The sequence below is a fragment of the Amphiprion ocellaris genome, chromosome 6 (genome assembly GCF_022539595.1).
Source record: "Amphiprion ocellaris isolate individual 3 ecotype Okinawa chromosome 6, ASM2253959v1, whole genome shotgun sequence".
Lineage (NCBI taxonomy): Eukaryota > Metazoa > Chordata > Actinopteri > Pomacentridae > Amphiprion > Amphiprion ocellaris.
In genome coordinates, this window is record NC_072771.1 from 444,566 (window position 1) to 464,567 (window position 20,002).

The window sequence follows — 20,002 nt, forward strand, 5'->3', positions numbered from 1 at the left end:
AGTTTGATTCAGTCTGATTCAGTTTGATTCAATCTGATTCAGTTTAATACAATCTGATTCACTTTGATTCAGTTTGATTCAATCTGATTCAGTTTGATCCAGTGTTTATTTAAACAGCTGTTCAGGTACAGTCAATAAAGTTACACTTTAAAAGATTCAGATTCACTTTGTAGAGACTCAGAATTCTGTCCATAGATGAATCTTAGTCAACACAATTTAATAGTATGTTACCTATATGTTCCCTGTATGTTCTCTGTGTGTTCCCCATATGTTATCTATATGTTACCTGTGCGTTACCTGTGTGTTACCTGTTTGTTATCTGTGCGTTACCTGTGTGTTACCTGTGTGTTACCTCTTTGTTATCTGTGCGTTACCTGTGTGTTACCTGTGTGTTACCTGTGCATTACCTTTATGTTACCTGTGTGTCATCTGTGTGTTACCTGTTTGTTATCTGTGCGTTACCTGTGCGTTACCTGTGTGTTACCTGTGCATTACCTTTATGTTACCTGTGCATTACCTTTATGTTACCTGTGTGTTACCTGTGCGTTACCTATGTGTTACCTGTGTGTTACCTGTGCATTACCTTTATGTTACCTGTGTGTCATCTGTGCGTTACCTGTGTTACCTGTTAGTTATCTGTGCGTTACCTGTGCATTACCTGTGTGTTACCTGTGCATTACCTTTATGTTACCTGTGTGTCATCTGTGTGTTACTTGTGTTACCTGTTTGTTATCTGTGCGTTACCTGTGTGTTACCTGTGTGTTACCTGTGCATTACCTTTATGTTACCTGTGTGTTACCTGTGCATTACCTGTGTGTTACCTGTTTGTTATCTGTGCGTTCCCTGTGTGTTCCCTGTGTGTTACCTGTGTGTTACCTGTGCATTACCTTTATGTTACCTGTGTGTCATCTGTGCGTTACCTGTGTGTTACCTGTTAGTTATCTGTGCGTTACCTGTGCGTTACCTGTGTGTTACCTGTGTGTTACCTGTGTGTTACCTGTTAGTTATCTGTGCATTACCTGTGCGTTACCTGTGTGTTACCTGTGCATTACCTTTATGTTACCTGTGTGTTACCTGTGTGTTACCTGTGCGCTACCTGTGTGTTACCTGTGTGTTACCTGTGCATTACCTTTATGTTACCTGTGTGTTACCTGTGCATTACCTGTGTGTTACCTGTTTGTTATCTGTGCGTTCCCTGTGTGTTACCTGTGTGTTACCTGTGCATTACCTTTATGTTACCTGTGTGTCAACAGTGCGTTACCTGTGTGTTACCTGTCCGTATGTTACCTGTGAGCGTGCTCTCTCTGCTCAGCTCACTCTTCAGCCTCCTCAGACTCTCCATCTCCCTCTGCAGGCTGAACAGAGAATCACTGAAACCTGCTGTCAGCTTCATCACACCTGCGTGGCTGTCAGATAACACCTGCACAGGTACCCGTAGGGAGGAGTTCAGTCATTGTCCATAAACTGAAGTGAACTGATGGAACATGATGTCTACCTGGATGATGCGGCTCTGCTCGCTCTGCAGTCCATCCAGCCGTTGGTTCAGAACACCCTGACCTCTTTTCAGCGTATCAGCTTCCAGCCTCAGGTTGTGGGCGTGGCCTGCTAACCCCTTCAGCTCCTCGCCCAGCTTCTGCAGCAGTCCCCTCTCCTGCCAGTCTGTGTTGTGATTGGACAGCGTCCTCAGCAGCGAGCTTTGCAGCGCCTCCCAGCGGACAAAGTGCTCGCTGAAGTCCGGACAGTTCGGGTCCAGAAAGATGCTGATTGGTTCTCCGTCCATGACACGCGAGACCGTCACCAGGGCACCGGAGTCTTTGGGATTGGTCGAAATCACAGGTGAAGAGACTCCGCCCCTGTTACCATGACAACCACACATTTACACTGAGGTAGAAAAAACACCCAGAGGTAACCAGAGGGGTGACGGACAGAGAGGTGAGTTACCTGCTGATGAAGGGTAGAGGATACTGGTTCAGGTACAGGATGGTGATGGTTGCCATGACAACGGCTGCTATGACGACCAGCGTGACGACAGACCATAACAGGACGCTGCAGCACCTCTGAACGCACACAGAAATCACACACAGAGCCATGTTTCAACACCTGATCACACACCTGAACCTATACCTCAGTTGACAGGTGTTCCTGAGAGGTAAACATCATTAGGTATCAATACTAAAAGTGACCAGTCAGAGGAGGAGTTCAGTCTGCAGAGGGTTTATAAATCAGGCGTTAATGTGAGAAATAAATCCTGAGTGTTCCTGTTTAATCTGGAGATCCTCAGCAGATTAAAGAACTGACAGCTGCTGCAGATTAAACGCTCTGATCCGACGGTTTACCTCCAGATTAACACCAGTTAGCTCTGCAGACTGACACTACGGTAAAGGCTAATGTAGCACTGGGAGGCTAGCAACTAATATAGCACTGTGAGGCTAACAGCTAACATAGCACTGTGAGGCTAGCAACTAATATGGCACTATGAAGCTAACAGCTAATATAGCACAGGGAGGCTAACAGCTAATGTAGCACTGTGGGGCTAACAGCTAATGTCGCACTGTGGGGCTAGCAACTAAAATAGCACTATGATACTAACAGCTAATATAGCACTATGAGGCTAACAGCTAATATAGCACTATGAGGCTAACAGCTAAGATAGCACTGTGAGGCTAACAGCTAATATAACACTGTGAGGCTAACAACTAATATAGCACTGTGAGGCTAACAACTAATAAGGCACTATGAAGCTAACAACTAATATAGCACTGTGAGACTAGCAGCTAATGTAGAGCTGTGAGGCTAACAGCTAAAGTAGCACTGTGAGGCTAACAGCTAATGTAGTGCTGTGAGGCTAACAGCTAATGTAGCACTGTGAGACTAGCAGCTAATGTAGCGCTGTGAGGCCACCAGCTAATGCAGCGCTGTGAGGCTAACAGCTAATGTAGCGCTGTGAGGCTAACAGCTAGCTAACCTTGTGTTTAGGGGGTCGCTTGCTGTCGAGCTCAGAGCTGCTGTTGTTCATGATGGTCCACCGGTCATTCAGCATCATCCTGAAAAACAGAATCAGAAATTCTCGCTAGAACCTCCTCAGTGACCTCTTTAGAACCTCATGTAGGACCTTCCCAAAGACCCCCACAGCTCCTCAGTGACCCCAGAACCTACAGAAGAACCTACTCAGAACTTTATTATGACCCATGCATGGATCTGGAGAACCTCCTGAAAACCCAGAGCCTTACTCCAATAACCTCTAGAACCCTCTCTGTGATCCTGTGGCCCTTCTTAAACACTAACAGAACTTCAAAGAACTTTTTCATGGAACCCTACACCTCTTCCTAAAGAAATCTGTACTTTTTTTTAACTTTAAGGAACCCTTTGAACCAACCTACCTGAACCTCTAGGGGACCTACTTTTACAATAAGATCTTCTACACTTTCCAAGTGGCCTTTAAAACTTTCCAGATGACCTAAGAACCTTCCCATGGACCTCTAGAACCCCAATGCTGTTTGTAGAGTCTCATCTTACAATTTTAGGACCCAAAAATGACAATTTCTACTTCCCTAACAACGATGTCCTTTTCATTGTCCCTCTTTAGAACCTGTAGAACCTCCTGTGGGTGTTCTAGAACCAAACTACGCAGCTGGAAACGTTTTGTTCTAAAAACATTCTTAGAACGTTACTGTGCAATGTTAGGGTTAGGGATGTTTTTAGCAGGAAGTAATTGTTCTCCCACAATGTCTTTCTTGAAGTAGAACATTCTCTAAAAACGATCTAACAATGCTTGATGTTCTGTAAGAACCTTGGTAGAACAAGTTTTCACAGATTGCTATAGGATGTTGTTCTTTAAAAACATTCTAGCGTTTTGTGCTCATGCTGTTGAAGGTTTTGATAAGATCATTAGAACATCACATTGTAACTTTCATAAATGATAAACACATCACCAGTAATTAAATCCTTTAAGAACCGCACATAAAGCAGAGAGAACAAAGCTCAGGTTCTAAGCTGTTTTCAGAACATAAAGCGAATGTTTGAATTCTACCATTTCTTTTTAGTTTAAAACACAACTCAGAGAGCTCAGGTTCCACTGCAGATCCTCCAGAACCAAACCAGGACATCACAAACTGGAACGTCTTAATGGTTCTGTGTTCCGTTCAGTCAGGTTTGCAGATCTGCTAAGAACTTTGACAAAGATATTCTGTCCACCGGTCGGTTCCACAGCTGAAGGTTCTGCAGCTACAAAAACTCAGACTTTGATCTAAAGGTTTTTCAGACCAGCAAACCCAGCAGCCTCCAGAACCTTCTTGTAGATCCTTCATCCTGTTCTGAGTGTTGTGATGAAAATAATCATTTGGTAGAAGTGGAACAGGATGATGTGGAACCTGATTTAAGATCGTTCGATAGATCCCCAGAGCCTTTGAATTGACCGCAGACTTCTAAACCCTCGAGATTATCTAGAACTTTCATTAAGACCCCTGAAACAGTGTATTAGTCTTCTAGGTCCTTCTCCTCATGTTCTTCTAAAACCTCATCAAGGTCATGAAGAACCGACTGTGACACCTACGTCTTCCACAGTGACACCTTTATCCTCCAGAAAAACATCTGGAATCTCCATGTAGACCTCCAGAACCGTGTATTGAACTTGTAGAACATCCTCGGGATAATAAAACCTTATCAACATCATCTAGAACCTCCCTGAAGACTTTTAGAACATTGCATTAGACTTGTAGAACCTTCGGAGGTATGTCCAAGACCTTAGAACCCACAGTGACACCCACATTTCCCTTGATGACCCCTACATTCTTCTGAAGAGCATCTAGAAGACCAGCAGATCCTGCTGAGGACCTTGTGGAACATCACACCTTCTCTACAGGGGTCCTCAGTGACCTGTTGGATCTCAACATGGACTTTCTGCACTTCATTTTAACCAGTGACTGTTGGAACCTGCCTTTAGAACCTGAGTGTCTGCAGAGATATGTTCTTAACCCTGAGCAGGTGGTTGGTCGGTTCTCTCTGAGGTTCTGTCAGCTTCACTTAGATCTGACTTGAGACGCCTCGCTGTGACAGAAACACTGTGTCCAAACCCTGCTTTCTGTTCTGTTGACATTCTGTTTGGAACGCTCTGAAGCAGTCCAACATCTGAACAACTCCTGAACACGTTGGTTCTTATTCTGAGAACGTCTCATAGTCCAGACGGCAACACAATGTTCTCTGGGTTCATCATCAGAACTTCCTGAAGGTTCTTTAGCTGCAGCTCTCTGCAAACACCAGATGATAGGTTCCATCTTTTGGTTTTAAATTTTGATTTCATTTCAAGGGTTTGTCGGTTTAATTCAACGTGTTCTAGAAGAATGATTTAGTGTTTCCCTACAAGTTCTACTGATGTTCTCCATGAAATCCACTCATCATCGGTAGAAGGTGGTCATGAAGCTCCTCTGTTCAGTTTGAAGGTTGATGTGAACTTTAATTTCTGACAATTTGAACAGCAGCTGCTCTGACACCCGGAACATTCCAGCACCGAGCAGTGATCAATAATCAATAATCAATATCTCATCTGACTGTCTCAGTAATCAGTAATCAATTACTCACCTGACTGTCTCAATAACCAATAATCAATAACTCACCTGACTGTCTCAATAATCAATAATCAGTAATCAATAATCAATAACTCACCTGACTGTCTCAATAATCAGTAATTAATAATCAATAACTCACCTGACTGTCTTCAGGCTTCTGGTGAAAAGAATCACATTAAAATAAACTTTCTTGTCTGTGTGCTTGAAGATGTGTGGCGTGTTCAGATCGTCACAGAACCTTAGAGACCATCTGGTGTGGGGGAGGAGGGGGAGGAGCTGTGATAATCTGATTGGTTTAAAGCAGGTTTGTTTACTTTAACAGTTCCACTATTTACTAACCTGTAGAGAACATGTGGAACCATCAGAACTATTTACTAACCTGTAGAGAACACGTGGAACCATCAGAACTATTTACTAACCTGTAGAGAACACGTGGAGCCATCAGAACTATTTACTAACCTGTAGAGAACATGTGGAACCATCAGAACTATTTTATTAACCTGTAGAGAACACGTGGAACCATCAGAACTATTTACTAACCTGTAGAGAACACGTGGAACCATCAGAACTATTTACTAACCTGTAGAGAACACGTGGAACCATCAGAACTATTTTATTAACCTGTAGAGAACACGTGGAACCATCAGAACAATTTTACTAACTTGTAGAGAACATGTGGAACCATCAGAACTATTTACTAACCTGTAGAGAACACGTGGAACCATCAGAACTATTTTATTAACCTGTAGAGAACACATGGAACCATCAGAACAATTTTATTAACCTGTAGAGAACACGTGGAACCATCAGAACTATTTACTGACCTGTAGAGAACATGTGGAACCAGCAGAACTGTTTTATTAACCTGTAGAGAACACGTGGAACCATCAGAACTATTTTACTAACCTGTAGAGGACACGTGGAACCATCAGAACTATTTACTAACCTGTAGAGAACATGTGGAGCCATCAGAACTATTTACTAACCTGTAGAGAACATGTGGAACCATCAGAACTATTTTACTAACCTGTAGAGGACACGTGGAACCATCAGAACTATTTACTAACCTGTAGAGAACACGTGGAGCCATCAGAACTATTTACTAACCTGTAGAGAACATGTGGAACCATCAGAACTATTTTATTAACCTGTAGAGAACACGTGGAACCATCAGAACTATTTACTAACCTGTAGAGAACATGTGGAGCCATCAGAACTATTTACTAACCTGTAGAGAACATGTGGAACCATCAGAACTATGTACTAACCTGTAGAGAACACGTGGAACCTAAAATAAAATAAAATCCGTTCAGATATGAAGACGTTTAATTCTTTAGCCCCCACAGCTAGTTAGCTGTTAGGCTTACAAACCAGTAAGAATCCTTCCAGGTGCTACCTCACAGTTAGCTAACCAATAGCCAGCCAGCTTTGTATAACTCCGCCCCCTCACTGCTTCCAGATGGACCAATCAGAATGAGCATCACCAGGTTTATATACTTCCAACAGCTGCTTCTGCTAAACTCTAAAACAGACCAGATGTTCTGCTGGAACACCCAGAGAACTGATGGTGTTAGCATGCTGTAGGCTAATGTGGCTCACAGTAGCACTAGCCACAACAAATACAAAATCCTTAGTGGTAACATTAGCCACACAATAGAAAAAATGTCAGTCTTACCGCATTTTGTGGCTAATGTGGCTAATGTTAGCACCAGCCACAACAGTAACAAAATTCTTAGTGCATCGTGTGGCTAATGGTAGCATTAGCCACAACGGCGGGAAAATCCTTATAGTTAGCATACTAACATGGCTAACATTAGCAATTGGAGAATCCTTAGTGTTAGCATGTTATGTGGCTAATGAGAAGGAAATCTTCACACACACACACACACACACACACACACCCACACTCACACAGACACAGACACACACACAGACACAGAACTCAGAGGGAATTTGGGTTGTTGTCGTGGAACCCCCCCCCATTAATGACAAACACATGTGGACCTGCTGAGTGCGACAGGAAGTGACTTCACACTGAAGTTCACCTCAACAACACTTCCACCGGATACAGCCTTTCAAAACAAAAGCCTCAAAACAGAAGCACATTGATGTTTGTAGCTGAAAAAATAGAAAACAACCTGTAAAAACCCTTTAAATTTGTGCTCTAATGAGAAATACATCCATCATCTACACACCGCTGCATGCTCTTAGGGTCGTGGGGGGCGGAGTCTATCCCAGCTGACTGAGGGTGAAGGTTCACCTGGACAGGTAACAGTCGAGGTACAGACAATTTAGAATCATCAATTAACCTCAACATGTCTTTGAACTGTGGGAGGAAATTGGAGAACCCGAACTAACAACACATGTATAGTAGTAGTACGCCTCCATCAGTCGAAGTCAACCATGGAAATTGCGCCAGCTTAAAGAAAGTCAGATTTTGCCTCAGCAACAGCGGCGGCTGTGACTGATGAGTCCAGTGTGGGAGTGGCAGTCTCAACTGCATTGGCTGCAGGTGTGGCAGGTTGAGGTGGCTCTGGGAGTGCGCGCCTTTCGCTTGGCTCTCTTTTCGTTAGCTGTGGTCCGGATCTTTTCTTCTCCGGACTTCAGCTGTTTGCGGAGGATGCTGCACCATCTGCTGCGGTCAGCTGCTGCATCCTCCCAGCAATCTGTGCTGATGTCCAGGGCTTTCATGTCATGCTTGCAGACGTCTTTGAAGCGCAGTTAAGCTGGCCAACAATTCTCTTGCCAGAGGCGTGTTCGCCGTAAAGGATGTCCTTGGGTATTCTACCATCTTCCATCCGATGCATGTGGCCAAGCCATCGCAGCCTGTGTTGTCTGAGCAGCATGAACATGGTGGGGAGACCAGCGCATTCGAAGACCTGGGCATTGGGCACCTTGTCTTTCCAATGGATGCAGGCAGCGCATGTGGAAACTGTTCAGTTTGCGCTCCTGCTTGGAGTATGTTGTCCATGTTTCGCTACCGTAGAGAAGAGTGCTGATGATGCAGGCATTGTACACTGCCATCTTGGTTGGAGTTGTCAGCTTTGGGTTCTCCCAGACGCGGATGGTGAGGCGTCTCAGGGTTGTGGCAGCCTTGCCAATACGCTTGTTGATCTCTACATCAAGGGACAGGTTAACGCTGATGGTGGATCCCAGGTATGAATACATGTATATAGATATACACACACGCACACACACACACACACACGCACACACACACACACACACACACACGTGTGTGTGTGTGTGTGTGTGTATATACATGTATTGACTGGCCTGCACATATATTCGCTCACCTGCCTTGACTCGCATATGAACGTAAGTGACATCCCATTCCTAATCCATAGGGTTCAATATGACGTGGGTCCACCCTTTGCAGCTAGAACAGCTTCAACTCTTCTGGGAAGGCTGTCCACAAGGTTTAGGAGTGTGTTTATGGGAATTTTTGACCATTCTTCCAGAAGCACATTTGTGAGGTCACACACTGATGTTGGACGAGAAGGTCTGGTTCTCAGTCTCTGCTCTAATTCATCCCAAAGGTGTTCTGTAGGGTTGAAGTCAGGACTCTGTGCAGGCCAGTCAAGTTCATCCACACCAGACTCTGTCATCCATGTCTTTATGGACCTTGCTTTGTGCACTGGTGCACAACCCTCCTCCCCTAACCCTCCTCAACGATGGAGCAGCATGCGCCACCTCACCTGAGGTGGCTCATGCTAACGACCACCATTAGCATACGAGGGCTCGGTGAAACTCGCATTTCAACGACCCCCTTTGTCACTCCCTGGCTCCCAACGACCATCGTTGAGGAGCAAGGTGGGCCTTGGCAATGGTCGTCAGAATGTGAATAACACTGACCACACCTCACAGAGGTTAGAAGCTGAGGCAACATCAACCACCACCAGAACTGAAGAAGCCTCTTGGATGAGAGGTGAAACGTCTTCAAGGAACCTTCTTAAAGTCCAGTTGTGAGCCAAGCTGCAGGTGATTGGTTGTTCAGTGATGACATCACTTCAAGTGTTGTGTCTTTTCTCTGCAGTCCACGAGGCCAGAGGCCTGATGGGAAAATTTTTAGGGTCATGTGACTCGTATGTGAAGGTGAGGGTGTGATGTCATCACGTTGATTGACAGCTGCTGTTTCACCTGTTACAGGTTTGTGTGTCTGTGTGCTCACAGGTGGGCGTGGCCTCCAGGCGACATCACAGCATCACCATGAGAACCAAGACTGTTCCAAACAGCAGTAACCCTGAGTACAGACGGCACGTCACACTGTAAGAACACTGATAGAACGCTGATAGAACAGTGATAGAACGCTGAAAGAACGCTAAGACAATGCCGATAGAATACTGATAGAAGATTGATAGAACGTTGATAGAACAGTGATAAAACGCTGATAGAATACTGATAGAAGATTGATAGAATGCTGATAGAATGCTGATAGAATACTGATAGAACGCTGATAGAACGCTGATAGAATACTGATAGAAGATTGATAGAACGATAGAATACTGATAGAATGCTGATAGAACAGTGATAGAACGCAGAGAGAACGCCGATAGAATGTTGTTTTAACGTTTTTAATGTTAACATTGTGTTAACATTTTAACGTGCTAATGTTCTTTTTTAACATTGTGTTAACGTTATTTTAGCATTTTAACATTGTGTGAATGTTGTTTTAACATTTAACGTGTGTTAACGTTTTAACATTTTAACATTGTTTTAACGTTGTTTTAACGTGTTGAAGTTGTTTTAACGGGTTAACATTGTTTTAATATTGTGCTAAAGTTGTGTTAACATTGTGTTAACATTGTAACATTGTGTTAACGTTGTTTTATCATTGTTTTAATATTGTTTTAACATTGTTTTAACAGTGTTGTTTTAATGGTTTAACATTGTGTTAATGTTTTAACGTTTTAACATTCTGTTAGCATTGTTTTAACATGCTAACATTGTTTTAGCGCTGTTTTAATGTTGTTAGGGTTTTAACGTTGTGCTAACATTATTTTAACATGGTGCTAATGTTGTTTTAACGCTGTTTTAACGTTGTGTTAGTGTTGTTGTAACGTTGTGCTAACATTGTTTTAATGTTGATCTAACGTTGTTTCAATGTGTTAGTGTTTTAACGTTGTTTTAATGTTCTTTTAACATTGTTTTAACGTTGTGTTAACGTTGATTTAACGTTGTTGACGTTGTGTTAACGTTTTAACATTTTGTAAATGTTTTAACATTGTCTTAAGTTGTTTTAATATTGTTTTAATGTTTTAACCTTGTGATAACATTGTTTTAATGTTGTTTTAACCTTGGGTTAACGTTTTAACATTGTGTAAAAGTTTTAGCATTGTTTTAATGTTGTTTTAACGTTGTTTTAACGTTGTGTCTCAGGTTTATCTGGGACAAGCTCCTCCTCAGCAGGTTGTTGGTTTCAGTTTTCAGGATATCAGGTGACAGCAGGTCAGTGATGACATCACAATAAACACACCTGTCCATGTTCACACCCAAGTGATTTAGATTTATGTCATTAAAACCACCAGAGACAGAGCAGTCAGCTGATTGGTTGTTTCTCTCTTCAGGTGCAGTCAGCTGATGGGCTGTATGAGCTTTGGGATTGGTTCCTTCATCTCGTCCTCTCAGGTCAGTTTTTGCTCCAGAATCCTGCCCTCTGATTGGCTGCAGGGAGCTTCTTATTCACCTGTCTCATTTGTTGTTCCTGCCCCTTTGTGCTGGCAGCTGCTCACTGGTTGGTTCTACTTGCTGGGGGAAGAATATGGCCACAAAGAGACACAAAACAACCACAAAGAGACAAGACAGCCACAAAGAGACAAAACAGCCACAAAGAGACACAAAACAACCACAAAGAGACACAAAATGACTACAAAGACATAAAACAGATGCAGATGTTTAATAAACTCAGGAAAAACTCTTCAACATCTGGAAGCAACATCTGAACCCTTCATTCGCTTCATTCTGACTGACTTTTGTTGTGTGGATCAGAGGGAACATCAAGGTTCTGGAATGTTTTTGGATCAGTACTGGGTCTGAAATGTGGAACCGGGTTCTAGTGAGTCTGATCTGTAGATCCAGAAGAACGTTACTCATGTTCCGTGTTTGTTCCGTGTCTTTATTAATATTTAGTTTGGTCTATTTATAGAGGAGCAGATGTAGATTAAACTGACTCTCTGCCCCGGCGTGCCACACCATTACCATGGAGACCAGAAGCAGCTGGTAACCATGTGACCTCCACAATACCTCCTCTCTCTCTCTCCGGGGTCACGGTGAGCCTCGATCGCCCCGAGCAGACGACCAATCGGAGCCTCCGCTGGATGTCTGTAGTCAAACGACAGAGTCAGGAGGAGTACTACTATACACAGTACTGCAGTACTACTAGACACAGTACTGCAGTACTACTACACAGTACTGCAGTATTTCTACTTCAGCAGATATCTGAGTTCGGCATCGAGGACCTTCATCTCCTCCAGAACTTCAAGACGTCTTCTGAGTTTGGATATTTTCACACTCTGTGGTTCGTCTAGTTCTATTTTCTGTCCACCAGAGCTCGGTTCCGTCGTGTCGGATGGTTGAAGATGCCTTCTGCGAGTCCAAACAGGGCCTGGCTCTGGTTCTGGTTCCATGGATATTTGTGTTTGTGTACGTTTGTGTCTTGGACTTAAAGACTCGAGTGTAAAACAGGGACTTGGTTCTGGACGGATTCTGCTGTAGAACCGGAGACACAAAGATTGGAGGAACATTCGGGTTCTGACTCAGCTGCAGTTCTACTGTGATACTCCAATCCATCCTGGTCTGGTCTGGTCCGGTCTGGTCCGGTCTGATCCGGTCTGATCCAGTCTGTGGCGGTCTCTGCTTGGGCTGTTCTGGTCCAGCCTGGTCTGTCTGTTCTGTTCCGAACCGGTTGGTTCTGGTCCAGCCTGAGGACAGACGAGATGTTCTGGAAGAACGCTGTGTGGTCCTGGGTGGATGCTGCCGGTAACGATGATGATGATGATAATGATAATGATGGTGGTTATTTGCTTGCAGCCGACCTCAGGAGGACTCCGGACTCGACTCCAGAACCCGACCTGAACCAGAGCCGCACCCCCACAGAACCTAAAGAACCCACTAACCACAGCCTGACCGACACCAACTACAGCAGCTACGGTTCCACGCTGTTTACCAACAACAACCAGCGCCATGGCAACCAGGACAACAAACTGACGGTTAGTCACTGCACATGCTCAGAACACACCAACCACGAGAACACCGTCATTAACCATTAGAATATCAACATTAACCATTAGAACATCATCATTAATCATTAGAACATGATCATTAACCATTAGAACATCAACATTAACAACTAGAACATGATCATTAACCATTACAACATCAACATTAACCATTAGAACATGATCATTAACCATTAGAACATGATCATTAACCATTAGAACATCATCATTAACATTAGAACATGATCATTAACCATTAGAACATCATCATTAACCATTAGAACATGATCATTAACCATTAGAACATCATCATTAACATTAGAACATGATCATTAACCATTAGAACATGATCATTAACCATTAGAACATGATCATTAACCATTAGAACATCAGCATTAACCATTAGAACATGATCATTAACCATTAGAACATCAACATTAACCATTAGAACATTAACGAGAACATCAACATTAACCACTAGAACGTCATCATATATCATGAGAACATGATCATTAACCATTAGAACATCAATATTAACAACAAGAACATCAACATTAACCATTAGAACATGATCATTAACCATTAGAACATGATCATTAACCATTAGAACATCAACATTAACCACTAGAACAACATTAACAACTAGAACATCAACATTAACCACTAGAATGTCAACATTAACCACTAGAACATCAACATTAACCATTAGAACATGATCATTAACCATTAGAACATGATCATTAACCATTAGAAAATCAACATTAACCACTAGAACATCAACATTAACAACTAGAACATCAACATTAACCACTAGAACGTCATCATATAGCATTAGAACATCAACATTAACACTAGAATGTCAACATTAACCACTAGAACATCAACATTAACCATTAGAACATGATCATTAACCATTAGAACATGATCATTAACCATTAGAACATTAACATTAACCACTAGAACATCAACATTAACAACTAGAACATCAACATTAACCACTAGAACGTCATCATATACCATTAGAACATCAACATTAACACTAGAATGTCAGCATTAACCACTAGAACATCAACATTAACCATTAGAACATGATCATTAACCATTAGAACATGATCATTAACCATTAGAACATCAACATTAACCACTAGAACATCAACATTAACAACTAGAACATCAACATTAACCACTAGAACATCAACATTAACAACTAGAACATCAACATTAACCACTAGAACGTCATCATATACCATTAGAACATCAACATTAACACTAGAATGTCAACATTAACCACTAGAACATCAACATTAACCACTAGAACACCATGAGAATCATTACATCTGACTTGTTCATGCTGATGTTCTCAGGTTCTTTTGGAACCAGCTGCTGATTAGAGCTGCGATGATGAACTTATTACTAGTCATCAGTCAGTCTAAATGTTCCTCAGTGTTCTCAGTGTTCTCAGTGTCTATGTGTTCCTCAGTGTTCTCAGTGTCTGTATGTTCCTCAGTGTTCTCAGTGACTGTGTGTTCCTCTGGTTCTTTCTAAAGTCTGTATCACTGAGAACGATGTGTGGATCTCTGAGGATCTCTGTGTTTCTGTATGAACTCATTAAACTTTCATGTGATGAATTATTGAGTGAAGCTGCTGGAAACCAAAGATCAACACATTAACAGAACCTCAACACAGCGTTAACACAACTTCAACACACCCTGAACACAATGTTAACACAACATCAACACAGCGTTAACACAACCACAACACATCCTCAACACAACTTCAACACAGCCTCAACACAACGTTAACACAATGTTAACACAACCTCAACGCAACGTTATCACAACTTCAACACATTAACACAAGGTCAACACAACGTTAACACATCAACACAACATTAACACAACCTCAATGCAACATTAACATAAAGTCAACACAATGTTAACACAACCTTAACACGTCAACACAACGTCAACACAACGTCAACACAACGTTAACACAACCTAAAATCAACGTTAACACAATGTCAAGACAATCTCAAAACGTTAACACAACCTCAGCACAATCACAACACAACCTCAACACAACATTGACACAACCTCAACACAACATCAACACAACCTCAACACATACTCAATACAACCTCAACACGTTAACACAACCTCAACACAACGTTGACACAACCTCAACACAATGTTAACACAACATCAACAAAACCTCAACACAACGTTAACACAACCTCAACACGTTAATACATCAACACAACGTTAACACAACCTCAACACATTAACACAGCCTGAACACAACCTCAACACAACATTAACACAACCTGAACACAACCTCAACACAACATTAAGACAACCTGAACACAACCTCAACACAACATTAACACAACCTCAACACTACGTGAACACAATCTCAACACATTAACACAACATCAACAGAATCTCAATGCAACCTTAACACAACATCAACACAACATTACCACAACCTCAACACAAGTTAACACAATGTCAACACAACCTCAACACGACGTTAACACAACCTCAACACAACATTACCACAACCTCAACACAAGTTAACACAATGTCAACACAACCTCAACACAACTTTAACACAACCTCAACACAACATTAACATAACATTAACACAACCTCAACACAACATTAACACACCCTCAACACAATCCCAATGCAACGTTAACACAACCCCAACACAACACTGACACAAACTCGACACAATGTTAACAACGTTAACACAATGTCAACACAACATTAACACAACCTGAACCCAACCTCAATACAACGTTAACACAACCTCAACACGTTAACACAACCTCAGCACAACATTAACACAACCTCAACACCACCTTAACACGTTAAAACAGCGTCAACACAACGTTAACACAACCTCAACACAACCTCAATGCAATGTTAACACAACCTCAACACAACATTAACACAACCTCAACACAACCTCAATGCAACGTTAACACAACCTGAACGCAACCCCAACACAACATTGACACAAACTCGACACAATGTTAACACATTAACACAACATCAACACAACATTAACACAACCTCAACACCACCTCAACACATTAACACAGCGTCAACACAACATTAACACAACCTCAACACAACATTAATACAACCTCAACACAACATTAAGACAACCTCAACACAACCTCAACACAACATTAACACAACCTCAACACTACATTAACACAATCTCAACACATTAACACAACATCAACAGAATCTCAATGCAACCTTAACACAACATCAACACAACATTACCACAACCTCAACACAAGTTAACACAATGTCAACACAACCTCAACACGACGTTAACACAACCTCAACACAACATTACCACAACCTCAACACAAGTTAACGCAATGTCAACACAACCTCAACACAACTTTAACACAACCTCAACACAACATTAACATAACATTAACACAACCTCAACACAACATTAACACACCCTCAACACAATCCCAATGCAACATTAACACAACCCCAACACAACACTGACACAAACTCGACACAATGTTAACAACATTAACACAATGTCAACACAACATTAACACAACCTGAACCCAACCTCAATACAACGTTAACACAACCTCAACACGTTAACACAACCTCAGCACAACATTAACACAACCTCAACACCACCTTAACACGTTAAAACAGCGTCAACACAACGTTAACACAACCTCAACACAACCTCAATGCAATGTTAAGACAACCTCAACACAACATTAACACAACCTCAACACAACCTCAATGCAACGTTAACACAACCTGAACGCAACCCCAACACAACATTGACACAAACTCGACACAATGTTAACACATTAACACAATGTCAGCACAACATTAACACAACCTGAACCCAACCTCAATACAACGTTAACACAACCTCAACACAATGTTAACACAACATCAACACAACATTAACACAACCTCAACACCACCTCAACACATTAACACAGCGTCAACACAACATTAACACAACCTCAACACAACATTAACACAACCTCAACACAACATTAAAACAATCTCAACACAATGTTAACACAACCTCAACACAACCTCAACTCGTCTACACATCAATGCAATGTGAACCCAACCTCAACACGTTAACATGTTAACAGAACCTCAACACAACATTAACACAACCTCAACACAACGTTAACACAACATTAATACAACCTCAACACAACGTCAACACAACCTCAACACATCAACACGATCTCAATATAACGTTAACACAACCTCAACACAACCTCAACACGTCTACACAACCTCAACACAACATTAACATAACATCAACACAACGTGAACACATCAATACAACGTTAACACAACCTCAACACAACATTAACACAACCTCAACACGTTAACACAATCTCAACAAAACATCAATACAATGTTAACGCAACCTCAACACAACGCTAACACAACCTCAACACAACCTCAACACATCAACACAACGTCAACAAGAACTGATCCTAAATCCTCAAGAGCACTCAGTACAAATTCCAGGGTTCTGGTAAGAACCAGGTTCAGGGTTCTGGTGAGAACCGGGTTCAGGTTCTGTAAGAGCCTGAAGAGAGCAGCGGTCCGGAAGTTCAGGAAGTGTGTGTGTTATCGCAGCGGCAGTGTGCGTGTTTTTTAGTGTGTCTGTGTGTGTTTTAGTGTGTCTGTGTGTGTTTTAGTGTGTGTTTTAGTGTGTCTGTATGTGTTTTAGTGTGTCTGCGGTGTTTTAGTGTGTCTGCATGTTTTAGTGTCTTTGTGTGTCTGTGTGTGTTTTAGTGTCTTTATGTGTCTGTGTGTGTTTTAGTGTGTCTGTGTGTGTTTTAGTGTGTCTTTGTGTGTCTGTGTGTGTCTTTGTGTGTCTGTGTGTGTGATACGGTTTCCTGCTATTATTCTGAATGTCGGTTCCCACAAACATCCAGCTGTGTTTTGGCACTCTAGAGAGCAGAGTTCTCCTGGACTCACTGGTTCTCCTGGACTCTTTGGTTCTCCTGGACTCACTGGTTCTCCTGGACTCTCTGGTTCTCCTGGACTCACTGGTTCTCCTGGACTCTTTGGTTCTCCTGGACTCACTGGTTCTCCTGGACTCTCTGGTTCTCCTGGACTCTCTGGTTCTCCTGGACTCACTGGTTCTCCTGGACTCTTTGGTTCTCCTGGACTCACTGGTTCTCCTGGACTCTCTCGTTCTTCGAGACTCACTGGACCTGGATCAGATCCAGGTTTTTATCTGGACCACAGTCTGGTTCTGGTATCAGGTCAGAACTCACAGCGACATTTGAAGGCTGGATTTACATTGGTTCATACTTTGTTGGACCTGTTTTCTATCTGGTCCTGGATCTGGTTCAGGCTTTGAAGGATAGATCTGTTCTTGTGGATCTGGTGTTTCCTTGCTCCTGGTCCCGGTCCTGGTTCTGGTCCTGGTTCTGGTCCTGTTCCTGGTCCTGTTCCTGTTCCTGGTCCTGGTCTGCAGGAGGATCAGATGGACAGGTGGATCTGCAGGATCTGAACCAACATGTTCACCATCCACCGGATGTGTCGAGTCTGCATTGGACAGAACCTGCCTCAGGTATTGATCAGATCTGATTATTGATCCGGTCAGTCAGCTGCTGCAGGTTCATGGATTACTCTCAAAAACAGTTCAGGATTCTGAACGTAGAACCGGTAGGACCGGTAGAACCGGTAGAATGGAAGAACATAGAACCGGTAGAACCGGTAGAACCAGTAGAATGGCAGAACATAGAACCGGTGGAACAGCAGAGGTTGTTCCAGTTTTCTGGTGATTGTTGTTAAATCAGATAATATTTGAATGGAGTCTGGTCTGATTGGCTGGGCAGTGTGATGTCACTGCTGCCCACTTGTTTCCCAGAAAAAAGTGTGTGTGTGTGTGTGTGTGTGTGTGTGTGTGAGTGTGTGTGTGTGTGTGTGTGTGTGTGCGTGCGTGTGTGTGTGTGTGCGTGTGTGTGTGTGTGTGTGTGTGTGTGTGTGTGTGTGTGTTTGTGTGTGTGTGAAACCAGAATGTGATTCCTGCAGTTCGACTGAGACACAAACACCTGAAAAAAAGAGCTCATCAGCCATTAATGTCAGGTGGTTCTGGCTCTGGCTCCGGCTCTGGTTCTGGTTCTGGTTCACAGTCATCAATGAGATGCTGTAGTTTCCAGATGTTCCCTGAACACCTCGCTAGTCTCCATCAGTCACTGCAGCAGCTCAGAGAACAAACGCTAGCACTGATGTCACATTTACCTGAAACCAGGTGAGTCTATCTACCTGTTTGTTCTGCAGAGACACAGATGGAACTGACAGGTATCAGCCTGTCAGTCTGAAGTCAGGGTTAAACGTGTTGAATATCAGCCTGTCAGTCTGAACTCAGGATTAAACTTGTTGAATATCAGCCTGTCAGTCTGAACTCAGGGTTAAACGTGTTGAATATCAGCCTGTCAGTCTGAACTCAGGGTTATACATGTTGAATATCAGCCTGTCAGTCTGAACTCAGGGTTAAACGTGTTGAATATCAGCCTGTCAGTCTGAAGTCAGGGTTAAACATGTTGAATATCAGCCTGTCAGTCTGAACTCAGGGTTAAACTTACAGTTTAAATCTGAGTTTAAACTGTATGTTTACAGTTTTTTTCGATTGCTGACACGCATCGGTCAAAAGTGAAGTCACTTGTTCAAAACTCTTACCACAGTCTGCAAAGATCCCCAACATGCAAGACAAACAGGTTTAGGAACACTTTCTGTTCATGGTCCAACAGACTCCTGAACTCCGAGCACCTTCTACCTGAATGCACAATGCCACTTTTTGCTGCTTTCATGCAATTCCATAACATATTTATCCTAGGCTACTGGTTCTTATTCCATTTCATTTACCTCCCATATTGTAAATACCTGGCCTCCTTTGCACACGTTGGCATTTTTAATATTGTTTTGTTATATATGTACATTTGATTATATTATTTAATGATATTTTATTGCTTATTGCTTGTTGTTGAGCATTGTCCAGTGGAAGCAATTTATATTTTCGTCATGCCATGTACGATGACAATAAAGCCATTCTAATTCTAATTCTAATTCTAAAACAGAAGTCCATGTGGACCAAACTGTAAATCACCTTTCATTGATTTCACACAAAATACATTGAGTGACCACAGTCACCAAAATGCAGGAACTCTTTTCTCAGTTA

General features: G+C 42.3%; 2 protein-coding genes across 7 annotated transcripts in view; one reads left to right on the top strand and one right to left on the bottom strand.

Moving 5' to 3' along the window:
• The window catches only part of LOC111573056 (fibrinogen C domain-containing protein 1-like), a 49,023-nt gene that overhangs the window by 6,550 nt on the left and 22,471 nt on the right, over nt 1-20,002 (bottom strand). The window contains exons 1-5 of one of the 3 annotated variants that reach the window (XM_055011819.1): nt 17,791-17,930; nt 2,966-3,044; nt 1,942-2,057; nt 1,496-1,853; nt 1,288-1,420 (exon numbers count right to left, since the gene is read on the bottom strand). In XM_055011819.1, coding sequence (XP_054867794.1) covers nt 1,288-1,420; nt 1,496-1,853; nt 1,942-2,057; nt 2,966-3,043 — 685 coding nt within the window. In that variant the 5' untranslated portion in view covers nt 3,044; nt 17,791-17,930. Of the gene's footprint in view, nt 1-1,287; nt 1,421-1,495; nt 1,854-1,941; nt 2,058-2,965; nt 3,045-5,703; nt 11,298-17,790; nt 17,931-20,002 lie in introns of those variants that run through there. The other 2 variants (XM_055011818.1, XM_035951347.2) reach the window with 2 other exon arrangements.
• The window catches only part of LOC118470766 (regulator of G-protein signaling 3-like), a 35,232-nt gene continuing 27,113 nt past the window's right edge, over nt 11,884-20,002 (top strand). For 2 of the 4 annotated variants that reach the window (XM_055011810.1, XM_035951348.2), the window contains exon 1: nt 11,884-12,772. In XM_055011810.1, the coding sequence (XP_054867785.1) occupies nt 12,500-12,772 (273 nt within the window). In that variant the 5' untranslated portion in view covers nt 11,884-12,499. Of the gene's footprint in view, nt 12,773-18,098; nt 18,392-20,002 lie in introns of those variants that run through there. The other 2 variants (XM_055011811.1, XM_055011812.1) reach the window with 2 other exon arrangements.